A 21939-nucleotide genomic window follows, 5' to 3' on the forward strand; every position below is an offset into this window, starting at 1 on the left:
CCTGCCCCCATACAGTTTTCTTCAGATATCTTCAGTTGTCCCAGATCTCTTGTAATCTTACATTAACTCTCCATTGTTGAGAAAAAGAATTCGGGATTGTTTTTACAGCCACCAAATCAAATTTTTTTCAGCAAGAGCAAGAGTTATTCAGTCTTAGTTGCTGAAAAAGGCTGTGCGTGATAGAAAAAGTCTGTTAAATGTAATAACAGTTTTTTTTCGAATTGAGCTGATTAAATAAATGCCCTGAAAAAAATAAAACTTCTTCTTCATAGAAAATATAGTTAAAGAGATAACGAAAATCACCTTTAGATTAGATTAACTAATCTTATTGGTAAACCGCGTTTAACTCTTGTTAAACTAACTAACGATTTGTAAAACCGAAATTCAGTTGCTTTGTCAGAGAGCAACCATAAATTTCTGGTTGCCAATTTGATAACATAAAAAGATAGCTGCCAGTTGCCATCTGTAATACCATTTTGGAAACTAACAACGCAACTTTAGTTCGTTTGCCATCCATAATAGACCCATCAAACTGTAAATTATTTCTGTTCAATTTAAAGTCTTTTTTAATTTCTAATAATTTCTACAAAACCTGCATTGAATTCTGCTGACCAACAAATGGTCAAGGAATCTGTTTAAACTAGTAATTTTATTAGATAGTAAAGGATATCTTTCTTTTAATCTGCAATTTAAAGCCAGTTTAAACTGGCTTAAAATTGCAGATTAATTTTAATATTATTTAAATTAAAGCTAATTTAATTCGATCGCTATGTATCTGTTTTTGGTTACAATAAAGTTTAAATTAGAAATTTTATTACAGTTAAACAGCCATTAATTTGTAAATTAGTTTTACAAAACGAACGCTTAAAACTTCTATGATTAGTTAGTTCATACAACATTTGTCAAATCAAAGCAAATTTAAATCAATCGATTTAAAGGAGAACCTGGTTTTCGTTAAAATAAAGTTTAAACTATTAAGTTTACTCTAATCGCATTTTACTAGTTTAAACTGCCTTTAAATTGCAAATTATTTTTACAAAACGGCCGTTGAAACCTGCTCTAATTAATATGTTTACGAAACATTAGTCAAACAAAAGCAACCTTAAAACGATCATATTAACAGAAGCATGGTTACTTAAAGAGTTTGAAATAAACACCGTTTAATAATATGATTAGTTAAATTGAACCTGGTTTAAAAGAACATGTACTTAAACTAGCAAAAAAAAAAAACAAAACTCAAATCAAATCAACATTTAAAAATTATTAACAATTTATTAAATTTATTAGTTTTTATTTATAGATGTTCGGATTAAACTGTATTTTACTAAACGAGTGTTTAAAACTGCACTGGTTAATTAGTTCATAAAATATTTGTTGAACAAAAGCAAATTTAAATCGATCACAATATCAGGAGATTGATTGTTTACAAAGTTTAAGATAAACGCCGTTGAATAATATGTAGAATTAAACTTAAGCAAGTTTAAATCGTTCAAGTGCTTAAACTAGCAAACAAAACGACATAATCGTTAACTCAAAATCGACATTTAAAGAATAATAACTATTTAATTTGTAATCTTTAATATTAAACCATAATTAGTCATTATTTATAGATGTTTAGTTTAAACATTAGTTATATAAAAGTAAATTTAAATCTATCATATTCGTTACGAATTAGCTAAATTTTCAATTAATTCTTTTCACAACAAAAATAAATTGAACGAAATTTGAATCAATTCAAACGAATTAGGCAGAAATGAATTTCAATTCATTTCCAATTCAAATGAATTTTTAAAAATGAGTTGCAATTCGTTTTCAATTCAAATGAATCTATAAAATGAATTGTATTCAAAATCAATTCAATTCAAATGAACTGGAAATTAATTGGAAACGAATTGCAATTTATTTGAATTGGAAATGAATTGCAATTAATTTTTAACAAATTCATTTGAATTGACTCAAATTTCATTCAATTCATTTGTTTGTGTGAATGATTCGCGAATTAATTCAAAAATGAATGATTCATTTACAGCTCTGTTATAATATGATTATTTAAACTTAAGCTAGTTTAAACTAGCAAGCAAAATCAACATTTTTAAATTAATCATAACGATTAATCTGTAATTTTTAGTCTTAAATTATTATAGCATAATTAATATTTAATTAAATATAATCAGTTTAAACTGCCTTTAGTTTAGTTCTACTAAACAAGTGTTTTAAACTTCGCTGATTGATTAGTTCCTAGAGCCGGATTTTTACATTAAAGTTAATCTTTAAATGCTGTTTTTGAGTGTTCGATTGATTATTCCAATGCAGACTCAGATTATGGAAACTTCGAAATATATTATTTGAAATTTTTTGTTTTAATTTAATTTTTTGGAAAGCAGTCTTTGTTTTGATAACAAATTGTGACAATTTCTGAAGTTATGTATGACAATTCATATTTAAACTAAACGCCAAGAACATAGAGAAACATAGAGCGGAAACTAGAAAAAACTCAAACAAAAAAATTACTCAAAATAATCACACATACGAGTGTTGTTTTTGTTTTCACATATTTTTTTCTACTAATACATTCTCATCACTTAGGTTCCTGACAGCTGAGTTAGGTCTTTGACAGGAGAGTTTCAACTCTATGTCTATTCTCTATGCCCAAGAACAGAAAGATCAATTTATCGGATTAATTAAAATTTTGTTAAGGCTCTTCATAAATTACTCTTATCCAACAACATTGTTTTCAAAACAAACCAAATCCCATAAAAAATCATCTCCCCAAAAACCATTAAATTTATGATCAATTAAAAGGAAAATGTTTAGTTATAGTTTTCCAAGCAAAGAATTGTTTAAAAATTTGTTTATTTACGCAAAAAATTAAATCTTTTGTTTTCAAAGAAAGCAAAATATAACCAAATTATAAACAATCCTACATAAATCGTAGACAGACATAAATCAACGACGCGTGCCAAATGTTTAAAAAGCAACAAATTTTCTTTTAATCATCATCTTTATATATTTTTTTTTTTTAAATAAACACAAACAAATTTTGTGAGAAATTAGCCAAAGATTAGAAAACTATTTATTCACTTTGATTAAGAAAATTCGATAGGCCTGTGAAAGCAAAATTTTTAATGTAAAATTTGTTTTTAATACGCTGCTTTGAAAATTTCCCACCATTGACATAAATGAAAAATTGCTAAACATAATTCAAGATAAAACGAGACACATTAAAAAGTCTGTTATAGTTTTTCTGAATTAGTGTTTTTAATAATGCTTGAAATGAGTAAAATCTTTAAAGTTTTTAATAGAGAATATTGCGTTTTGATAAATTATAGACATTAACAAAAATGTTAATTACATTTTAAAGTTCAAATTTATAATATTTGTGAAATGAATATTGCAAATAGTTTTTCTTTTTTAAGACACAAATTTAATTTAACGCTGTAATTACACATTATTAGTTTTTTTTAATCTTTTAAAACAATTGTGAGTGTAATTAATAACAAAACATTTGTTTTTATTTATTTTGAGATTTGAAAACCTAAACAATTTCATTTCTATCATTGTAAATGTCATTCTTACTGTCACTAAAGTGTCATGATTTGTTGTTGAAGTGTCATTATGTCTGTTGCAATGAGATTTTCTGTTTGTTTGCATTTGAGAATTTATGCATTTATGCTACATTATTTTGGCAACATTTCAACAAAACAAAAACTACACTATTTTTCATTCTAAACAATTAATCTTTTTTCCCCTAAAATGTTTATTATTTTGTATATTTTCGTTTGCATTATTATGTTATATTATGTGTGGTTTTCTTTTTTGTATTTATTTGTGTTTATTACCTGCTATTTTTTGTGTGGCCTGCCCCACAAATTGCCCATTTAATGTATTTTGACACTTGTTTACATTTGTTTTTAATTGTACAATAATAATTTGTATTTAGACAAAGAGATTAAATAGAATAAAACATATTAGTCTAGTGAATATTTAGGTTATTGTGGGCATAGTTTTAATTGAATTTAACATGTTTAAACAAAAAACTTCCGGTAAAGCTTTCAAGTTTAGTTGAACTTGCTTTAAACCACTGATATATTTAAATGCTTTTGAAAGAATTGTTGGTTGTGATAACCGAATTTGTTGCTAATTGAATGCTTCAGTCTTTTTTAGTAAAATTCGATTATTTCAATAGTAATTCTTCTTTGTCAACTGACTTGGAACCCAAAAAAACTATCGAGCGATCTGCATCGATCGATACAAAATAGTTGTCGGACGGGGCAAGACAGATATTGCAACATGTGGCCGAGCGTTGTTATGATGGAATATTACGGTTTCAAGTCTGGGCGTTTATCGGCTTCAAACGAATCAGTTGCAAAACGAACCTTTTGCTCCCACCAAATACTTGGTGTTTTGTTGTTGTAGCAGCAATGTTTGCTGAGTTGACAGCCCTTGGCCGAGTGAACTCGGATCATTCCGGTGCGTAGAACCGGCGATCGTGGGAATGTCAAATACTTGGTGACGATCCGGCTGGCTGACCAGGCTTCACATACGATCTCTTACGGGTTATAGTAATGTATCTACTTTTCAGCTCAAGTAATGATTCGGTGCAAAAATGATTTTCTTTTATAGCGTTCAAGCAGCATTTCAGACATACAAAATTCAAGGTCTCTCAGCTTCCATTCCTATGATACCCAATTTCCCTGCTTTTGGATGAATTCTGCTGCTTGCAATCGTTTTCAAATTGCTAATTGAGTAGCTCCCAATGATTTTGCAAGCTCTAGTTTAGTTTGACAACAATCTTCATGAAGTAATTTTATGCTTCCCTTAGATTAACTAATCTTTAGTTAGAGACATACAAAAATACTCAAAGAGCGGAAATTAGAAAAAAACTCAAACTAAAAAATTACTCAAAATCATTACACATACGAGTGTTTTTTTGTTTTCAAATAGTTGTTTTGTTTTACTAATACATCCTCACCACATAGGTTTTTGACAATTGAGTTTCCGATCTATGTCTCTAACTAAATCTATTACAAATTGTTTTAAAAAAAATCCAGTGAAAGAACGCTTTTTCCAAAAATTTAAAAACTTTATAGATTTTCAATAACAATTATTTAAATTTATTTTCATTAAAGTTTTCTAGCACACAATTTTTTTCCTCTATGTTTGAAACTTAAAACCATTTATAAATGTTGATGTTAATATAAAAATAATTTGCTGTATAGTCATCTATACACTCTTATTTATACATGCATACTTATATTCTTCCTAAAAATAATTCAAATTCTAAAAATATTTAAAATTTTCCTCCATTTCCTTCTCTGCCCGAACTCGAGCAATGCATATTATTGTCATTTTCAATATAAACTTGTTTTGATATATGATTTTGTTTTTCATAAACAAAATCTATTTTCTATTTTTTATATAAAAAAAAAATAACATCAACAAAACATAGTAATTAAAATGTATAGATAATGCAAACTCATAAATTTTCAAAATATTTAATATTTCTGAAATGAATCATTCAGAATACGCATATAAATAAATTTTATAAAAAACACAAAAGAAAACCGTTTGTATGTTTAAATTTTTATGGCCATCTTAAAATAAATATTGAAAATATCTATTGTATTTAAAATTAATTGTTGAAAAATGACAGCTGTTAAGTAAAAAGAAGTTTGGGGTACTTAATAACAACAGTACATTGAATAACACATATTTTGTTGTAGCAATACAAAAACCTAACTCTGGTCTCAATGTTGCCCTATGAATATACATACTCGTAATTAAATTATTTTCAATTAAATAATTAATAAAATATTTCAACAGATTTCAATTACAACTAGAGTTCCTAATCGTTGATTTTTATTTAGTAGCCAACCGGTTTTCGAATTATTCGATTTTTATTCAAATTTTCCGGTTTTTTAAACCGGTTTTTACAAAAGGACAGTTTTCGAGTTATTCTCGAAATATTATATTCGACAAAATCGAATATTTTAAGATTTCATGCTTAAATTTCGACCCTCCGTAGGCCCGCCATATCTAAAAAACCATAAAAAGATCGAGCAAAATTGAAAAAAAATAAATCAATAAACCTGAATATCTCTTCAACTAATAGAGATAACCTACACTTGTAAACGTTTTTTGTAGATCTTCTCAAGGACTATTTATATTCAAAATGTCAGCTCAAAATGTCAGCTACGCAGTGGCCCCCATTGGCCCAAGGAAGCTGAACAAACGAAAACACCTCAGCTCATACCATGTGAAATTTAGTAACAATATCTGCAATAGTTCCCAAGATACCGAATTATTGACTGAACGATTTTTTAATTTGTTTTACCTCAATTCTTAATTTGACAAAAAAGACTAAAAACCGGTTATTCGAACCGGTTTTTAAAAATTAAGCTTTTTCGAATTATTCGAAAACCGGTTTTTAAAATATGTCGAATATTTGACAACTCTAATTATATCCATAGATTTTTTCGATATAAGAAACAAGAAATCATTTTATAAACAATATATTCGATTACCACAACAAAGAAAATCGATTCATTCGATTGGCAACATATCAAAATGAATATCTGCTGAAATAATACTGTAAATACAGACATTTCTCGCTCAATAAACTTAATTACAATCATAATTGAATAAAACCTGATTGAATTAACAATTGGTTGAACTTAAAAATATAATTTTAAACGCACATTTTCGTCATTGAAATCAAATTTTAAATTTTTACTTGTTTTTATAATCTCAAATCTCTTGTGTTTATGGTTAAGCCATATTTTTTTTTATTTTTTTTTTTGAACTCCTTTAACATAACAATTTAAATAACAATTCCCTATTTGTTTTGCTCTCTTTCTAGCTGAAGTAAAAATGCCTAGCGGTAAAATTGACAAGCCCATTATTCAAGACAATCGTGATGGTACCGTTTCGGTTAAATACGATCCCAAAGAAGAGGGCACACATGAATTGGTAGTGAAATATAATGGTGAAGCTGTTCAAGGTACGATTTTTCGTTTAGCATAATGATTTAGATTAGCAAGATCTTTAAAAATGAGCAATGTTTAATGTGTTGTATTAAATTTTTAGGTTCTCCCTTCAAATTCCATGTTGATTCGATTACTTCCGGTTATGTGACCGCTTATGGCCCCGGCTTGACTCATGGCGTTACTGGTGAACCCTGCAATTTCACCATCTCCACCAAGGGTGCCAGTGCTGCTGGTTTGACCATGGCTGTTGAAGGCCCCAGCAAAGTTGATGTAAGTACTATTGATTTTTAAAAGTTTTAAGAACTAAAAAGCCTGGCAGGTTATTTTGTAATTCGATTCGAAAAGAAAATCGTTCAAATTTGTATGCTTAATACATTTAATTTATTTTGATCAGTTACTACTTGGCTTTCCCAAACTCCTTTTAATTCCACTATTTACCTCTTATTACAGATCAACTATCACGACAACAAAGACGGCACCGTTTCCGTTCAATATCTACCCACTGCCCCCGGTGAATACAATGTCGCCGTACGTTTCGGTGACAAACACATTAAGGGTTCTCCCTACGTTGCCAAGGTTACCGGCGAAGGTCGCAAACGTAATCAAATCTCTGTGGGTTCTTGTTCCGAAGTCACTATGCCCGGTGAAATTACCGATGCCGATTTGCGCGCTCTGAATGCTTCCATTCAGGCACCCAGCGGCTTGGAGGAACCTTGCTTCTTGAAACGTATGCCAACTGGTAACATTGGCATTTCCTTTACACCCCGTGAAACCGGCACACACATGGTGTCCGTTAAGCGCAGTGGCAGACATATTCCCAACTCACCATTCGAGGTCACCGTTATGGAGCGTGAAGTTGGTGATGCCAAGAAGGTTAAGGTATCGGGTGCTGGTCTCAAGGAAGGCAAGACCCATACCGAGAATGTATTTTCTGTGGATACTCGCAATGCCGGTTATGGTGGTTTGTCAGTTTCCATTGAAGGTCCCAGCAAGGCTGAAATTCAGTGTACTGATAAGGATGATGGCACTTTGAATATCTCCTACAAGCCCACTGAGCCAGGTTACTATATTGTCAACTTGAAATTCGCTGATCACCACGTTGAAGGTTCACCCTTCACCGTTAAGGTTGCTGGCGAGGGTAGCAACCGTAAACGTGAGAAGATTCAAAGAGAACGTGATGCTGTGCCAGTAACTGAGATCGGCAGTCAATGTAAATTGACCTTCAAGATGCCTGGCATTACTTCATTCGATTTGGCCGCCCGTGTTACTTCACCCAGCAATGTGACTGAAGATGCTGAAATCCAAGAAGTTGAAGATGGTCTTTATTCCGTTCATTTCGTACCCAAGGAATTGGGCGTCCACACTGTGTCTGTTCGTTATAAGGATATGCACATTCCCGGCTCTCCCTTCCAATTCACTGTTGGTCCCCTACATGACTTTGGCAGCCATTTGGTCAAGGCCGGCGGCAGCGGTTTGGAACGTGGTATTGTTGGTTTGCCCTGCGCATTCAATGTCTGGACCCGTGAAGCCGGTGGCGGTTCATTGGCCATCTCTGTTGAAGGTCCCAGCAAGGCTGAGATTGAATTCAAGGATCGCAAGGACGGTTCCTGTGATGTGTCATACAAAGTCACTGAACCCGGTGAATACCGTGTTGGTTTGAAATTCAACGATCGCCATATTCCCGATTCACCATTCAAGGTCTACGTTTCCCCTGATGCTGGCGATGCTCACAAATTGGAGGTACAGCAATTCCCCGAAGGCAACATTCAAGCTGATGCTCCTTATCAGTTTATGGTGCGCAAGAACGGCGCCAAGGGTGAATTGGATGCCAAGATTGTCGCTCCCTCTGGAACCGACGATGATTGTTTCATCCAAGCCATAGACAGTGAAATGACCTCCGTACGTTTCTACCCACGTGAAAATGGCATTCACGCCATCCATGTCAAATTCAATGGTGTTCATATTCCTGGTTCACCCTTCCGCATTAAGGTCGGCAAGGATGTTGCCGATCCCGCAGCTGTACATGCCGCCGGCTCTGGTTTGGAAGCAATTAAGACCGGTCAAAGACAAGATTTCATTATCAATACCTGCAATGCTGGTGTCGGTACCTTGGCCGTTGCCATTGATGGTCCTTCAAAGGTGTCCATGGATTGTACTGAAGTCGAAGAAGGCTATAAAGTACATTACACTCCCTTGCTGCCTGGAGATCACTTTATTTCAGTGAAATATAACAACATTCATATTATTGGCTCTCCATTCAGAGTAAGCTGTGAAGGTAAGTTATTGAAAAACTTAAATTTGCCTGTAGTACTCATTTCTTTAACTTGTGTATATTAAACTGCTTGTTTAGGTGATAAATTGGCTGATGAGGGTTCTCAAGAAACATCTACTGTTGTGGTAGAAACCGTGCAAAAGGTATCAAAGGGTGGCAAACACAGTGGTGTTGTTTTGCCTCACTTCAAGTCTGATGCCTCAGTGATAACATCCAAGGGTATGGGCTTGAAAAAGGCCTTTATGGGCAAGACAAATACCTTCACCATTAATGCCACAGATGCCGGTAAGTTGTTAATTATTTTTTTTAATATTTTAGCGATTACATCATTTTTTTAATTTTTCTATTTCACAGGTAACAATATCCTGTATGTGGGTATGTATGGTCCTAAGGGTCCCTGCGAGGAATTCAGCATTAAACACACTGGCCGCAATAATTACAATGTTAGCTACTTGGTACGTGATCGTGGCCAATATATTTTAATAGTCAAATGGGGTGATGATCATATTCCCGGCTCACCTTTCCAAATTGATGTCTAAGTCGTTACACAAACCCCTTAAGCAAAACTCCACCTCCAACACCTCCACCAACACCCCCCTTTATAAGCAAAACAAGAAAATCTTGCTTTTTCAAAACACTCTTTTTGAAAACATTTTGAGAAATTTTATCTAAATAATTTCCACTTCCATACCTTTTAAAATTAAGTTTTTGCTTCCTTTTAATTAATAATTTTTTTAAAAATTGTTTTTGTATATAATATGAAGGAATTAACAAATCATTTTTCATTTAGTTTTTCTTTCATATTCTCGAAAAAAATCAAAGAAATTAAAATTCTTGTCGTTTAAGTTGAAATTTGTGTTTTTTTTTAAGATCGTAAATTATTTTATCCTTTTTGTGTGTCCTTTTTTATATTAAATCTAATCTAATTTTTTTTTGTTTGTTTTTAACTATACATATATAAAGCAATATCATTTTTAAATACATAATTAATTATTTTTTTTAAAACACATTAATAAATTATAATTTAAAGTAAAAATAATTAAATAAAAAAAAAACAAAATGTATTTCTGTTATCCATACATATATTAATTATTATATTATGTTTTTATGTTTTTTATGATATTTTTTTCAAATATAAAGTAATTATTTATAAATAAAATATTTAAAAAATTAAATTATGTTTTCAATGGGATACAATTTTGGGGCTTATGTTTTTGTAAAAGGCAATGAAGGTTAATATCAATTATGTATAAAGAATATTAGTTTTAAATAAGAAACAATAAAATATATTAAATACAAAACTGTATTCAAGAAATTATATTTTTATCTTTACTATAAAGCATAATAAAGTAACACATCCATCACTCATTTCAAACAAACACATCACTCCTTTTGTCGTTTTGAAATTGTTTTTGCATCTAAATCGTTTTTCATCACATACTACCTGATTATGTGTTTGGAATCCTTAAGAAATTACTCTTACTTTGATATCCATATTATGATTTGTCATGAATATATATCTAAGATCAGCTCGGAGATATTATAGGTTTCGAAAAATTCAAATAAAATTCGAACTAGATTGAATTTCGAAAAGCAAAAGAAAATGTTTCGGTAAATTTATATGATTTAAAACAATTCTATGTCAAAATTTAAAAATATTTAAATATTTTTGAACTAATTGAAATTTTCTAATACTGCAATTAAAGCTCATTTCAAAGGCCTTTCACACGATAAAATATGAAGTAAAAATAGTATTCTGTAAGATTTAATCCAGCTCATCAAAATCTCACCAAAAAAAATAAGCTTTCATTATAGTTGGGGACATCGGCACCTTATTTTTCCTCCATACAAACGAGGCCACCCTAATGTACATACACATGTATGTCCTTTATGGGGAAACAGCAATAAAATACTTAAACACTTACCTTCTTAACAGCATTTTATAATATTTAAAGCTCCTTAACTCCTAAAGACTTTGCCTAAGACCTGATAACATAAGTATTTATCTACTTGTCTTACATTTTTCTAATGCACAGATATATTTTTCAAAATTTTCTTTCTTTGAGTAAAACATTTATACACAAATCACTAATTGTGGCTACAGGTTAAGTGCTGCTTATTTGCCGGCCGTCCAACAGGACACTTATTTCAAACTTATTTAAAACAACTTTATAATAATAAATTATCAAAACAAATTTTACTTCCTAAAAGGAAAAATTAATAAACTTTTAGCAGCAAGTGGGCAATTACACCTCTTTTCTAGTATTATTACATATTTTTATACAAATTCAATAGCTTATTCCAAATTTACTGTCTTCAAATAAAATATTTATATACAAATCACTAATTGCAATAACAAAAACCACTACGAACTTTTGCGGTTAAAAGTTGGGTGCCGGCCGGCAACAGAACACTTGTATTTAAAGCAACTTTATAATACTTCTTTATTAACTTTGATAGGAATATTTTGTATTAAAATAGCAAATTTTTAAACCAATTTTTCTTTTTTACACATAATTTTACACTCCATAAAAGGAAAAATTAATAAACTTTTAGCAACAAGTGGGTGTTATACCTCTTTTTTTGTTAATAACTTTACATATTATTACATTTACATATTTATACAATTTCATATTGCTTCTTTGATATTTTTTTTAATTTTTAATAGATTTTCAACACTTTGCATTATTATTAGACACATAAATTAGATTTTCACTTTCCTTTTTCAACAATTGGAAAAACTTAACTAAAAAACCGCCAATATCATTTACACACAACAACAAAACTGAAAGGAAACGTCAAAGGAACTAAAAACAAAAAAGGGAAATGTCATTGAAATGGTACTCAATTAAGTGCCATAAATAAACAACTGTGTGTGCAAAAAGTAATATATTTGATGAAACAAACCGGAAGTAAGTTAACAAAATTTAATGAGCAACCGGAAATCTTGCTTATTTGAATAAGAGAAGTACATAACAAGAATCTTGTCAACAATATTGCCAGATTCGACGAATTTTAGTGTTTTAAATGTTTTTTTTTTATTTGATGATTTTCTTTAAAGAAAAACTTGATTTTCTATTATTGGTAATTTTAATGGTCGATTATTGATGGCAACCGAATTTCAGTTGCCAGTTGACATCTATTAGATATGAGCGATATTTCCATACTGGTAACAACTGTTACTGAATATAGAAAGTAACAGGTACATTTAAGTCATTATTTCATATCAAAAGGCAGGAATGGATTCTTATCAAAACAACGTTTTACCAAAGGTACCAATCAATACTATAAGGATAAACATAACAAAAAGTAATTGACCTCATCTTAGTTTCATTTAATTTTAAGTTAATTTTCTTCGTATAATAAAATGTACTAAATTCCTTGCTCGATATGAAATGCCATAATCTCAAACAAAATTATGATAAATTTTACTTGATTTTCTCTAATAAACTGCCAGAGACTCACTCGGACAAATATTGTCAACACGGCGATAGCTGAGGAAAGAACTATCGACGACTGAAGACTATTTGCAACATATAAAATATGAAAAATATAAAAAAATATGAACATATTCGTCCCCTCAATAAAACAATAGTGTATAAGCATATACGCCATTATTTTTTTATCTGCTTAACTGATTCTATATCTGGTCAAAATTTGGTGAAATTCTACTTCCACAAAGTGGGTCAAAATATAAATTGAAATGTTACTTTTGTTCCAGATGTCTACTAACACAAAAATTTTAAACTCAATTATTTCGAAATGGCAAAAAAATTATACACTATTGTTTTATTAAGGGGACAATATAAGGTAATTTTAACATTACAATTAAAATATTTATTTAACATTTGTATTTTTTCTTACATAAAACACTTAATAATGGGCATTACATATAAATTTTCAACGTAAAACTATTAAATATATTTATTTTTTTATTTAATTATTTCTGTTGCTTTCCTAGGATTTATTAAGAGATTCATAAAGATCACCATATTGTCCCAAACTATCCAAGTCATCATCACTATCCGAAGAGGAGGACATATTATTACTGTCCAATGAACGACCAGCTGGAGGTCTAAAGTATATGGTGGAATTACGATTGAAACGTTTACGGCCAATATAATATTTAAGGAATTTCTCAGCTGGTTTCTCACCAATAACACTGCTTAAATGCTCTTTGGTGATGGTAAAATAACCATCATTGGTAAAACTGTGAGCTGGTACCATAGAACGATTCTGAGGAGCATAAATAAGAATGCCCTTTTGAGTCCGTGGATAATTTGAGTTTAGAGTTGCATCTTGTGGCTGGGAGTCCTCTAGCTTTGGTTGCATTTCTATTAAAGGAGGTGGTTCGATATTTGTGGTAGACGTCACTAGAGTGCAATCACTAAGTTCATCAGAACTCATTTCAACTTCTGGAATTATTTCTTTTGTTTGGGTTTCTGTTGTAGTTAAGGTAGAATTTATTTCTGGCGAACGTATAGTGGTCGAGGTCACCGTAGTACTGGCAGCAGTCTTTTTAGTTTGTAATTTGTTGGCCGAAATTGTAGACGAGGATGATGTGGCCTTTTTCTTAGTAGTCTTAAGAGATAATTGTATTTTAGATTTTTTTGTTTTGCTAACTTTGTTTGATTCATTATCTTCTCCGGGCAACTTATCTGTAATTTGCCTGCAATAGGCCGTGCTCTTAGAAGACAAGGCAGTGGAATTGCAAATAACTTGAGTTGGAGTGGGTGCAAAAAATGTTTCTTCCGTTGTAGTTATTGTTGAATTCTTATTTTTCGTTGCTGGCATTTTTGCAGATACTGGTTTAGGCCGAATAAAGTTTTTATCATCGTCACTCAGATCTATGATTTCAACTTTCACTTCATCCAATAATTTTGGTAGTTTTTCAATAACTTCATCTTCTTTGTCAATGGCACTGCGGTTTTTAGTGATTTCTCTTTTGCGTGCAGTACTCTTTTTTTGTTCCTTGAATTCATTTTGCTTCTGGTCAGTCTTTTTTGAAGTCTTCCTTAAAGGTTTCGTGGGTATTATTTCATGTTTTTCTTTTGTCTTTACACTATCCTGGTTAGTTTTAGTTTCTTGTTCTTTTTCATATAATTCCTTTGAGGCTTCTATGGCCATTTGTAGTTCCCGATCGAAAATTTCATCTTCAATTGTACAGGCAGCATTTGAAGTAGTTGTTGATTTAGTTGTTTTCGATTTCTGTTTAGGTCTTTTAACGGAAGCATTCTTCAAACTTATTGTTTTTTTATTTTGTTTAGTTGTGTCATCTTCATCCATTTTCTCAGTTAATACGGGCAGTTGCTCGGTTTCATAAGTCAACGCTTTATAGGTGGGGTTTGAGTGCGAAGAAGATGGAGTTTTTAGGGATTTTTTGGGTGAACAACAATTTTCAACGTACCATTCATCAGTAGATGTGTCAGCAACATGTCTGGAAAAAAGTAAACAAATATTTATATTATAAAACGTTATTTTTGGGAATTCTCATTGTGGATTTAATAAACAATAGTACGAAATGGTCGACGATTTCACAAATACAAATGAATGATTGATTTCACATAATGAATGATTGATTTCACATAAAATCAAGAGTGCTAACTTGTTTTTATAAAGAATAATCCATAGAAACAGAGTAAAGTGAATGTACATCGGTAGACAATCCAATGGAAACTTTTCCAAATATTCAATTGATAGGTCAAAATCCAAAAGAATTACAAATTAATCCTATTTTTTTTTAATCTAGTACGAAACAAATGCGGATACGAATTATATTTTAAGTTAAACCTTAATATTTTGGCTATACTGCGCCTTAATCAGGGGCCGAATTACCGCACTCGTGATCGAATGAACTATCGTATCGAAAAATAATTTAGATATCGTAATTATAACAAAATGTACTAAATTTCAAATAAGAAAATTACGATCGAATTTACTCGATATCGAATGCGGTAATTCGGCCCCAGGTTATTTATTAGTTTATAGATTTTCTTAAAAAATAAAACTTACTTGTATTCCTCGCACAAGTTCCTTTCGTTGCAACAGCGACAATCCGATTCACGTCTACAGGGTCTATTGTCCGTATAAAAGTTGCAATTATTCTTAATGGCCCGACGTCTATCAGATGCACTGCTAAATGATGCTGAAGTCGATGATGATGACGACGACAACGATTTTGTTTGGGAATGTGTATAGTAGTACATACGATTCAAACGAGCCGAAGGCATTTTTACGGCACTACGTTGTGATACCCTTTTAGCAACATTTTTAGGTGCAGTCGTCGATGTATAATTATTACGACGCGCTGAATAGTGATGCTGATTACAACAAGATGCCAGATGTTTACGATGAAATCGACGATCTTCATCATAGTACTGATCTGAGTCGGAAGATGAATCTATAGTACTACAACTGTTGCTATATGTACGTTTGCGCAACACTTTACGTCTATCTTTGTGAACTGATGATGGCGGTGGCAGCGTTGCCATTTCATGTTTACGTGATTTCTGTAATCGTGCCAGGTCATAATGATTATGATGATATTCCAAGTCATTGGCAAATCGACGACGATGCCGTACAGATTTAAGATGGTATTCGTCGTCGGCTTTTTCGCATGCATACTTTTCGCGTAGAGCCTCTCTGGTGCTCCTGACCATTCGATAAGTTTTAATCATGGTTGTCGTAGAGGAAGCATTTTTAATAGCACCAGCTCTACTGGAGCGTATATATCTAGCTGTCTCTCCAGATTGTAAGGAATCATCAGAATCGTTACTGACTTCCTTCTTATTGGGGCTGCGAGTTCTACAAGATCTATTGCCAGTTCCCAGTCTAGTTGCTGACTTTGTTTGATATTCTTTTTTTTTAGAGTCCTTCATTTTGGAGACTGTATACAGCAGAGTGTTGTCACCTCCATACAATGTATTGTGACGATTTAACCAGCTGCCAACTTTATCTTCGATTTTCTGTTTGTCAAATGTACTTAGAATTCTTTCAAAACCAGACTCTTTCATTTGGCGATTGTGTTCATTAATTACGGGAATAGTTTGATTAAAAATATCAAATAATTTGTTATTTTCTTCACTTTTTGCACCCTCCGGTAGAGCCAATGTTTTATTATTGAACAGCAATGAAAATCTTGTTGTATTAGTGACGTTTTTTAAAATCTCCGAATCTACAGTGACATCGTCGCACTCATCATCTTCCATTGAGGCTAACTCCTCATGTGTATCATCCTCATCAAATTCGGGTCCATAAACTTTATCAAGGTTGTTAATGTCAATCTCTTCAAGTGTTTCATTTTTGGCTACATTCTAAAAGGGTAAAACAAAACAAAGAAAAAGCCTTTGTACAAATTGTCTTACAAGTGATTGTTTATCAACTTACATCCAAAAAACTGGCCCAAGTCTTTGATCTTTCATAAGTTAATTGTTGCAAATGTTCCAAATCAAATAATTTGCAACTCATAATGAAAACATCTAAAATAAATGCAAATATTAATTGAAAAAACAGTATAGATTTATTTCAACAATTTTCTTTCTTTTAAAAAGTGGCGTCATACAGTGTTGTTTTGAAAAGTACTAAAATTTCAGGATCAAAACAAACAGAGATGCATTCGATTAACCCTCAAACGTTTGTAACAAAAGTGGAAAAAATATATAAATCCTCCAACAGATTGGAAGTAGACTGTTTTATCAAGATGTTTAATATATGAACTGATTGAAAAACAATGGAAAGTTTCTTAACTGTGCTTCAACTTGAATTAGCTACTTATTCAAGTTGAAGCACATATGTTTTTCATTTAATAACTGTTACCATTATTTTTCTTTTATTTACATAGAAAGGATATCGGGGGACTATATTAAAACCGCTCTATATTAGAAAACAAGCAAAAAATAAGGAATATTGAATTCTTTATTCTACAATATATTTTTAAGGCCGATGCTAAATTCTACATATAGTTTAATTTTAAAATTTTGCACTATTTATTAAAGATAGTGGATTTTTTTCTACCACAGGTGTAGTATTGTTTGCTGTGTATTTTGTCATCAAAACCACATTTTCATGAAAATCTTAGATAGAAATAAATTTTTATAAACCGAAATAGTGGTTTTCAATACTTTTGGTTTTCCTACAAAATTCAAAATGCAAAAAGGTTTTTGCGAACGCTAATATTATGCATATTAATGCAAAAACTAATGATAATGAACTGCAAATATTCTGACTTCTTTTATGATTTTATCGTAAAATATCTGCCTATTGGGTGTGAAATTACGCGAATACTCAATCTGGCATCACTCTGAGTGCAACAGATGACATTTATGCTACTAAATAAATGCAACCCTGTGTTGACAAAATTCATTTTTTTTTATCAGCTTTCATTAACAAGTTTTTTTTACTGCAGATTACATTATGAAAGACGACTTTAATTTTAACAAAAAACGTGTTGAATTCATTGAAAAACATAACAGAAAATAAAAATAATAAATAAATAGCATGAGCACAAAATATTCTACAATAAAAATCATAAAACGATACAATAATTGCACTTTAAAAACGAAAGTCTAAAAATAACTTTTTTGAAACCAAAAACGCATTCGAAGCCCTGAAGTGAAAGTGTTTAACAGCCAAATTTTGAAAATAAAAACAATAAAAAAAAGAATAGCAAAAGTCTAAGAGGGAAAGGTCATCTAATTATCTATACAGCGGAAATGTTTCTAAGACGTTTTTTCTCATCGTTTGCGGAGCCATTAAATCAACCGGCTGATTTAATTGGCTGCCTACAACAAACGCCACAAGTGTTGACTAGTGGTTTTGGTAGTAGTACAGGTACTGCAGCGGGTCTGGAGAGTTTAGCCTGGCTGCAAAATGTAGCTCCTTGTTTCCCATTAAAAGGCGAACAAATACATGTTATAAATGAACCCAAACATTTCTATGATACACTCGTACAGAGAAGTTCAACAGCTAGAGAACGTATTGTGTTGGCGAGTCTGTATTTGGGTACGGGACAATTGGAAAATAACTTTGTGCAAACTTTAAGGAAAAGTCTACAGCAACAGGCTTCTTTGAGAATAAATGTTCTCTTGGATTTTACGAGAGGTACTCGGGGCGAGACTAATTCCAAGACTATGCTTTTGCCTTTGTTAAAGGATTTTGGTGAACAAGTGCAGCTAAGTCTATACCATACACCCAACCTTAGGGGCATGACAAAACGTTTGGCACCACCCCGATGGAATGAGTTATTGGGTCTGCAACACATGAAAGTCTACTTGTTCGACGATGCAGTTTTGATTTCAGGAGCCAACCTTTCAAATGATTATTTTACCAATAGACAAGATCGTTACATACTCATCGAAGATAAGCCACTGGCCGATTTCTATGCCGAATTCATATCACGTGTTCAAGAGTTCAGTCTGGCCGTGCGACAAGACTCTGAAGTGGTTTTACATCGCAATTGGAAAATTTTACCGTATGAAGGCACCAAAGAGGAGTTTATTAAACGTGCCAAGAAACGCGTCACCGAATTTGTTCAACAGGTCTATCAGACTCAACAATTGGCTTGCAGTAAGACTAATGATGCAGATACCTGGATATTTCCCTTAATAGAAATGGGACAAATCGGTATACACCATGACAGTGTGGTAACTAAGAGATTGCTGTCTAATTGTGTACAAGATTCAAGGCTTAAATTGGCTACCGGTTATTTCAATTTGACACAAGAATACATGGATACATTAACGCACAAATGTTTGGCACAATGCAGTATACTAATGGCACATCCTAATGTAAGTGAAGTAATCTATAAAAAAAAATCATACTTTAACGAGGAATTTTGTTCTATAAAGAAAAAGCTTTACTTTGAAATTCTGTACAAGAAATCTAAAAAATCAGTATCAGACATATGCTTTGTTGTATTTTTGTTTGACAAATCGGATTGTGTCGTCTCTATTTATATTTCCAAACTCAATTGTCAATAACCTAAGTGAATGTATTAGTATTTTTTTTGGGACTTTTTAAATTAAAATATTTTTTTCTTTTTAGGCCAATGGATTTCAAGGCGCCAAGGGACCAGCTGGTGGCATACCAGCCGCTTACACACTAATAGCAAAAAGCTTTTACGAAAGTTTAGTGCGAAGAAAGCAAGATCATCGTATAAATTTCTTCGAATATGAAAAACAAGGCTGGACTTATCATGCAAAAGGACTTTGGTACTACCTACCTCAATCAAATTTGCCCAACCTCACCTTAATCGGTTCCTCCAACTTCGGTGAACGCTCAGTGAATCGTGATTTGGAAACTCAAGTGTGTCTAGTCACCAACAATCAGAGCCTAAGTCAAAGTTTACAACATGAAAATGAACGTTTGTTCAGTCTCTCATCTACGGCTGAAAAACAAATAACTACTAGACCGGTACCGCGATGGGTTCAGGCTGTAGTGGGTTTATTTAGAAATTTTTTCTAAACTATTTAAAATTATCAAAAGACAAAGACATTTTGTTAAAAAAAAAAAAATATTATTGATGATTGAAAAGCAAGAATATTTGATAAATAGCGTAGAATTGAATTAAAAATTATTTACTTAACTTAAAAACTAATATCGAATGCCTTCGCAAGATGCTTCCTAGATTTAAAATTACAAAAAAATGCCATTTAAAAATTCTTTTGTTCATTATTGATTGATTGTATGTTGTGGATTAATACCTCAGTTAACGCTTATTTTGTTTAATTTTCCGATGAGTGCGCGTTTAGTATATAAAACCAAATATATTTTAACTACTTGATTGTTTTAGCTTACTAAAAGGAAATATGTTATTTGTGTAAATAGTATATATTCTGGGTATTTATGTTTAAAAGAAAGCAAATACATTTTATAATAATTATTATTAAAATATGGTTTAAAGAAAATTTAAGAGTTTTATTTAATAAATGTGTTAGCGAAGTCAAAATTTAAAGAAATTGTAAAAAACACTTTCATTCCTATTAAAAGTTACTTTAAATTTAATGAAAATTCTTACAATTTCAAATTTATGTTGGACGTCGGTAAAAAATCAAAATTACATATTGTTAAATTCTGCACTCATTACAAAATGAGTGAGTTTAATTGAGTGGTTTTTGAAAAAAAGCTTGGCCACTCTGCAATACAAAATATTATAAATACGCTTTATTACAACTCTGTGTCTGAGTGTGTCAACAGTCTTGGCAATTTAAACGATTTTTGTTTAATTCTAGCGCTTTCAAGTGTTAATTGGTTGGAAAATAAAGTTACCGCTATTTTAGCAGGGATATTTGAATTTCCATGTATAAATCATACAAATTACCCTACAGATTTTGAAATAAAAACAATTCATTTCATAAGTAGGACCTGTGGCCCTGTAGTAATAGAAACAAATAAATCTAACAAAATTAAATGAAAAATTAAACACAAAAAAATAAAATATTTACAAATGTGCCAGAAAATGATACAAAATTGATAAACTTATTTTTTGTGGGATTTTTATATTCCAACGAAGAACATAAAAATTTAATTACTGAGTCCAAACCATATCCAAATTGGACATTTCAATTACCGATAGCCAAGGAAAATAGAGAAAGAATTCAATAAAAAAAACTAGAAAATTCTTGCAGTAACCGTTGGTGAGCCACGTAAAAAACATGAGGTAGACATGTTATACATATGTATATCAATGGATAGGGGATTTTGTCTATTTGTAAAAATTATATATAACCTGTGACAATTAAAAAATTCATGGAATACTTTTTTGAAATATATGAAAAAAATGTTTTTTATTTCGTTTTTGCAAAGATACAAATTTTTCAAACTGAAATTAAATTTTTATTTATAGAGATTTTTCTATTGAAAATGGAAAAATAAATACAAATTTTAAAATTTGGTATCATGAATCCCGCAATTCCCAAAAAAGTGTATTTGGCCACCAAAAATGAGATACTTTATTTTTGCGATTTGAGAATTTTTGCCCTAAATTTGAATTTTACATAAAAAATAGGCGTTTTTTGGATGGACCTGGTCCCCTCAGTATAAAATATTTAATGTAAAGTTAGCTTTTCAAAAAGTATAAATTCTTAGAATTTTTTTAAAAAAGAAAAAAGGTACTTTTTTTCAAAAACCTAGCGAAAATGCAACATTTTTTTAAATTCAAATACATATAACTTTGGAGAAAGTCGCGATTTTGAAACAAATATTTTGTTGTTTGACATATACATTTGTTGCTAGCCAAACAAAAGAAAAATAGAACTCGCTGTTATCAAAAAAACTGGACTAGGGTGGGTAAAAATTTAAAATGAAATTCGAATATCTCTTAAGTATGTTTTCCATTTTCTGAAATTTGGGTGCCTCAAAAATTATTTTTTTGATATGTCATAGAGGCATTTTTTACATATATAATAATCAGGAACTATGTTATTTATATAAAATAAAATTCACAGTATATGTAAACAGCTTTTTGTATTTTGATGATAAGTGTATGTAAATAGGTTATTGATTAGTTTATTTATTTTATTTAAAAATACATATTAATTTGATTTACAGTTATTTTAAAAATGTTCTCGTTAATTTACAAAAATTTAGCGGTTTCTTATGCTATGTAGCGGTTTTTGTATCACAATTTGACGTTTTTCCGTGCTGAACAAAAGTTGGCAACAGTGTAACCAATTCAACATTCTC

General features: G+C 31.1%; 3 protein-coding genes across 8 annotated transcripts in view; 2 read left to right on the forward strand and 1 right to left on the reverse strand.

The window, feature by feature from the left end:
• Positions 1-10433, forward strand: part of cher (filamin-A) — a 127746-nt gene extending 117313 nt beyond the window's left edge. For all 6 annotated transcript variants that reach the window (XM_065516224.1, XM_065516220.1, XM_065516221.1 and 3 more), the window contains 5 exons: positions 6860-7000; positions 7087-7256; positions 7437-9261; positions 9337-9543; positions 9613-10433. In XM_065516224.1, the coding sequence (XP_065372296.1) occupies positions 6860-7000; positions 7087-7256; positions 7437-9261; positions 9337-9543; positions 9613-9797 (2528 nt within the window). In that variant the 3' untranslated portion in view covers positions 9798-10433. The remainder of the gene's footprint in view (positions 1-6859; positions 7001-7086; positions 7257-7436; positions 9262-9336; positions 9544-9612) is intronic.
• Positions 10434-13072: 2639 nt separating this feature from the next.
• Positions 13073-16810, reverse strand: cal1 (chromosome alignment defect 1). The gene is made up of 3 exons (XM_065516227.1): positions 16645-16810; positions 15271-16571; positions 13073-14695 (listed from the first exon to the last, which is right to left on the reverse strand). The coding sequence occupies exons 1-3, from the start codon at positions 16723-16725 to the stop codon at positions 13216-13218; spliced, it is 2862 nt and encodes a 953-aa protein (XP_065372299.1). The 5' UTR covers positions 16726-16810; the 3' UTR covers positions 13073-13215.
• An 887-nt stretch (positions 16811-17697) lies between these two features.
• PGS1 (Phosphatidylglycerophosphate synthase 1) lies at positions 17698-20162 on the forward strand. The gene is made up of 2 exons (XM_065516228.1): positions 17698-19043; positions 19300-20162. The coding sequence occupies exons 1-2, from the start codon at positions 17970-17972 to the stop codon at positions 19717-19719; spliced, it is 1494 nt and encodes a 497-aa protein (XP_065372300.1). The 5' UTR covers positions 17698-17969; the 3' UTR covers positions 19720-20162.
• Positions 20163-21939: the final 1777 nt, after the last annotated feature.

Source organism: Calliphora vicina, chromosome 1 (genome assembly GCF_958450345.1).
Source record: "Calliphora vicina chromosome 1, idCalVici1.1, whole genome shotgun sequence".
NCBI lineage: Eukaryota > Metazoa > Arthropoda > Insecta > Diptera > Calliphoridae > Calliphora > Calliphora vicina.

Coding starts and splice junctions, on each gene's coding strand:
- cal1 (XM_065516227.1), bottom strand. CDS start 16,725: ATGAGTTGCAAATTATTTGATTTGGAACATTTGCAACAATTAACTTAT. Junction 16,572..16,644: donor CTTGGGCCAGTTTTTTGGAT/GTAAGTTGATAA, acceptor TTACCCTTTTAG/AATGTAGCCAAAAATGAAAC. Junction 14,696..15,270: donor AACTTGTGCGAGGAATACAA/GTAAGTTTTATT, acceptor ACTTTTTTCCAG/ACATGTTGCTGACACATCTA.
- PGS1 (XM_065516228.1), top strand. CDS start 17,970: ATGTTTCTAAGACGTTTTTTCTCATCGTTTGCGGAGCCATTAAATCAA. Junction 19,044..19,299: donor TACTAATGGCACATCCTAAT/GTAAGTGAAGTA, acceptor TTTTCTTTTTAG/GCCAATGGATTTCAAGGCGC.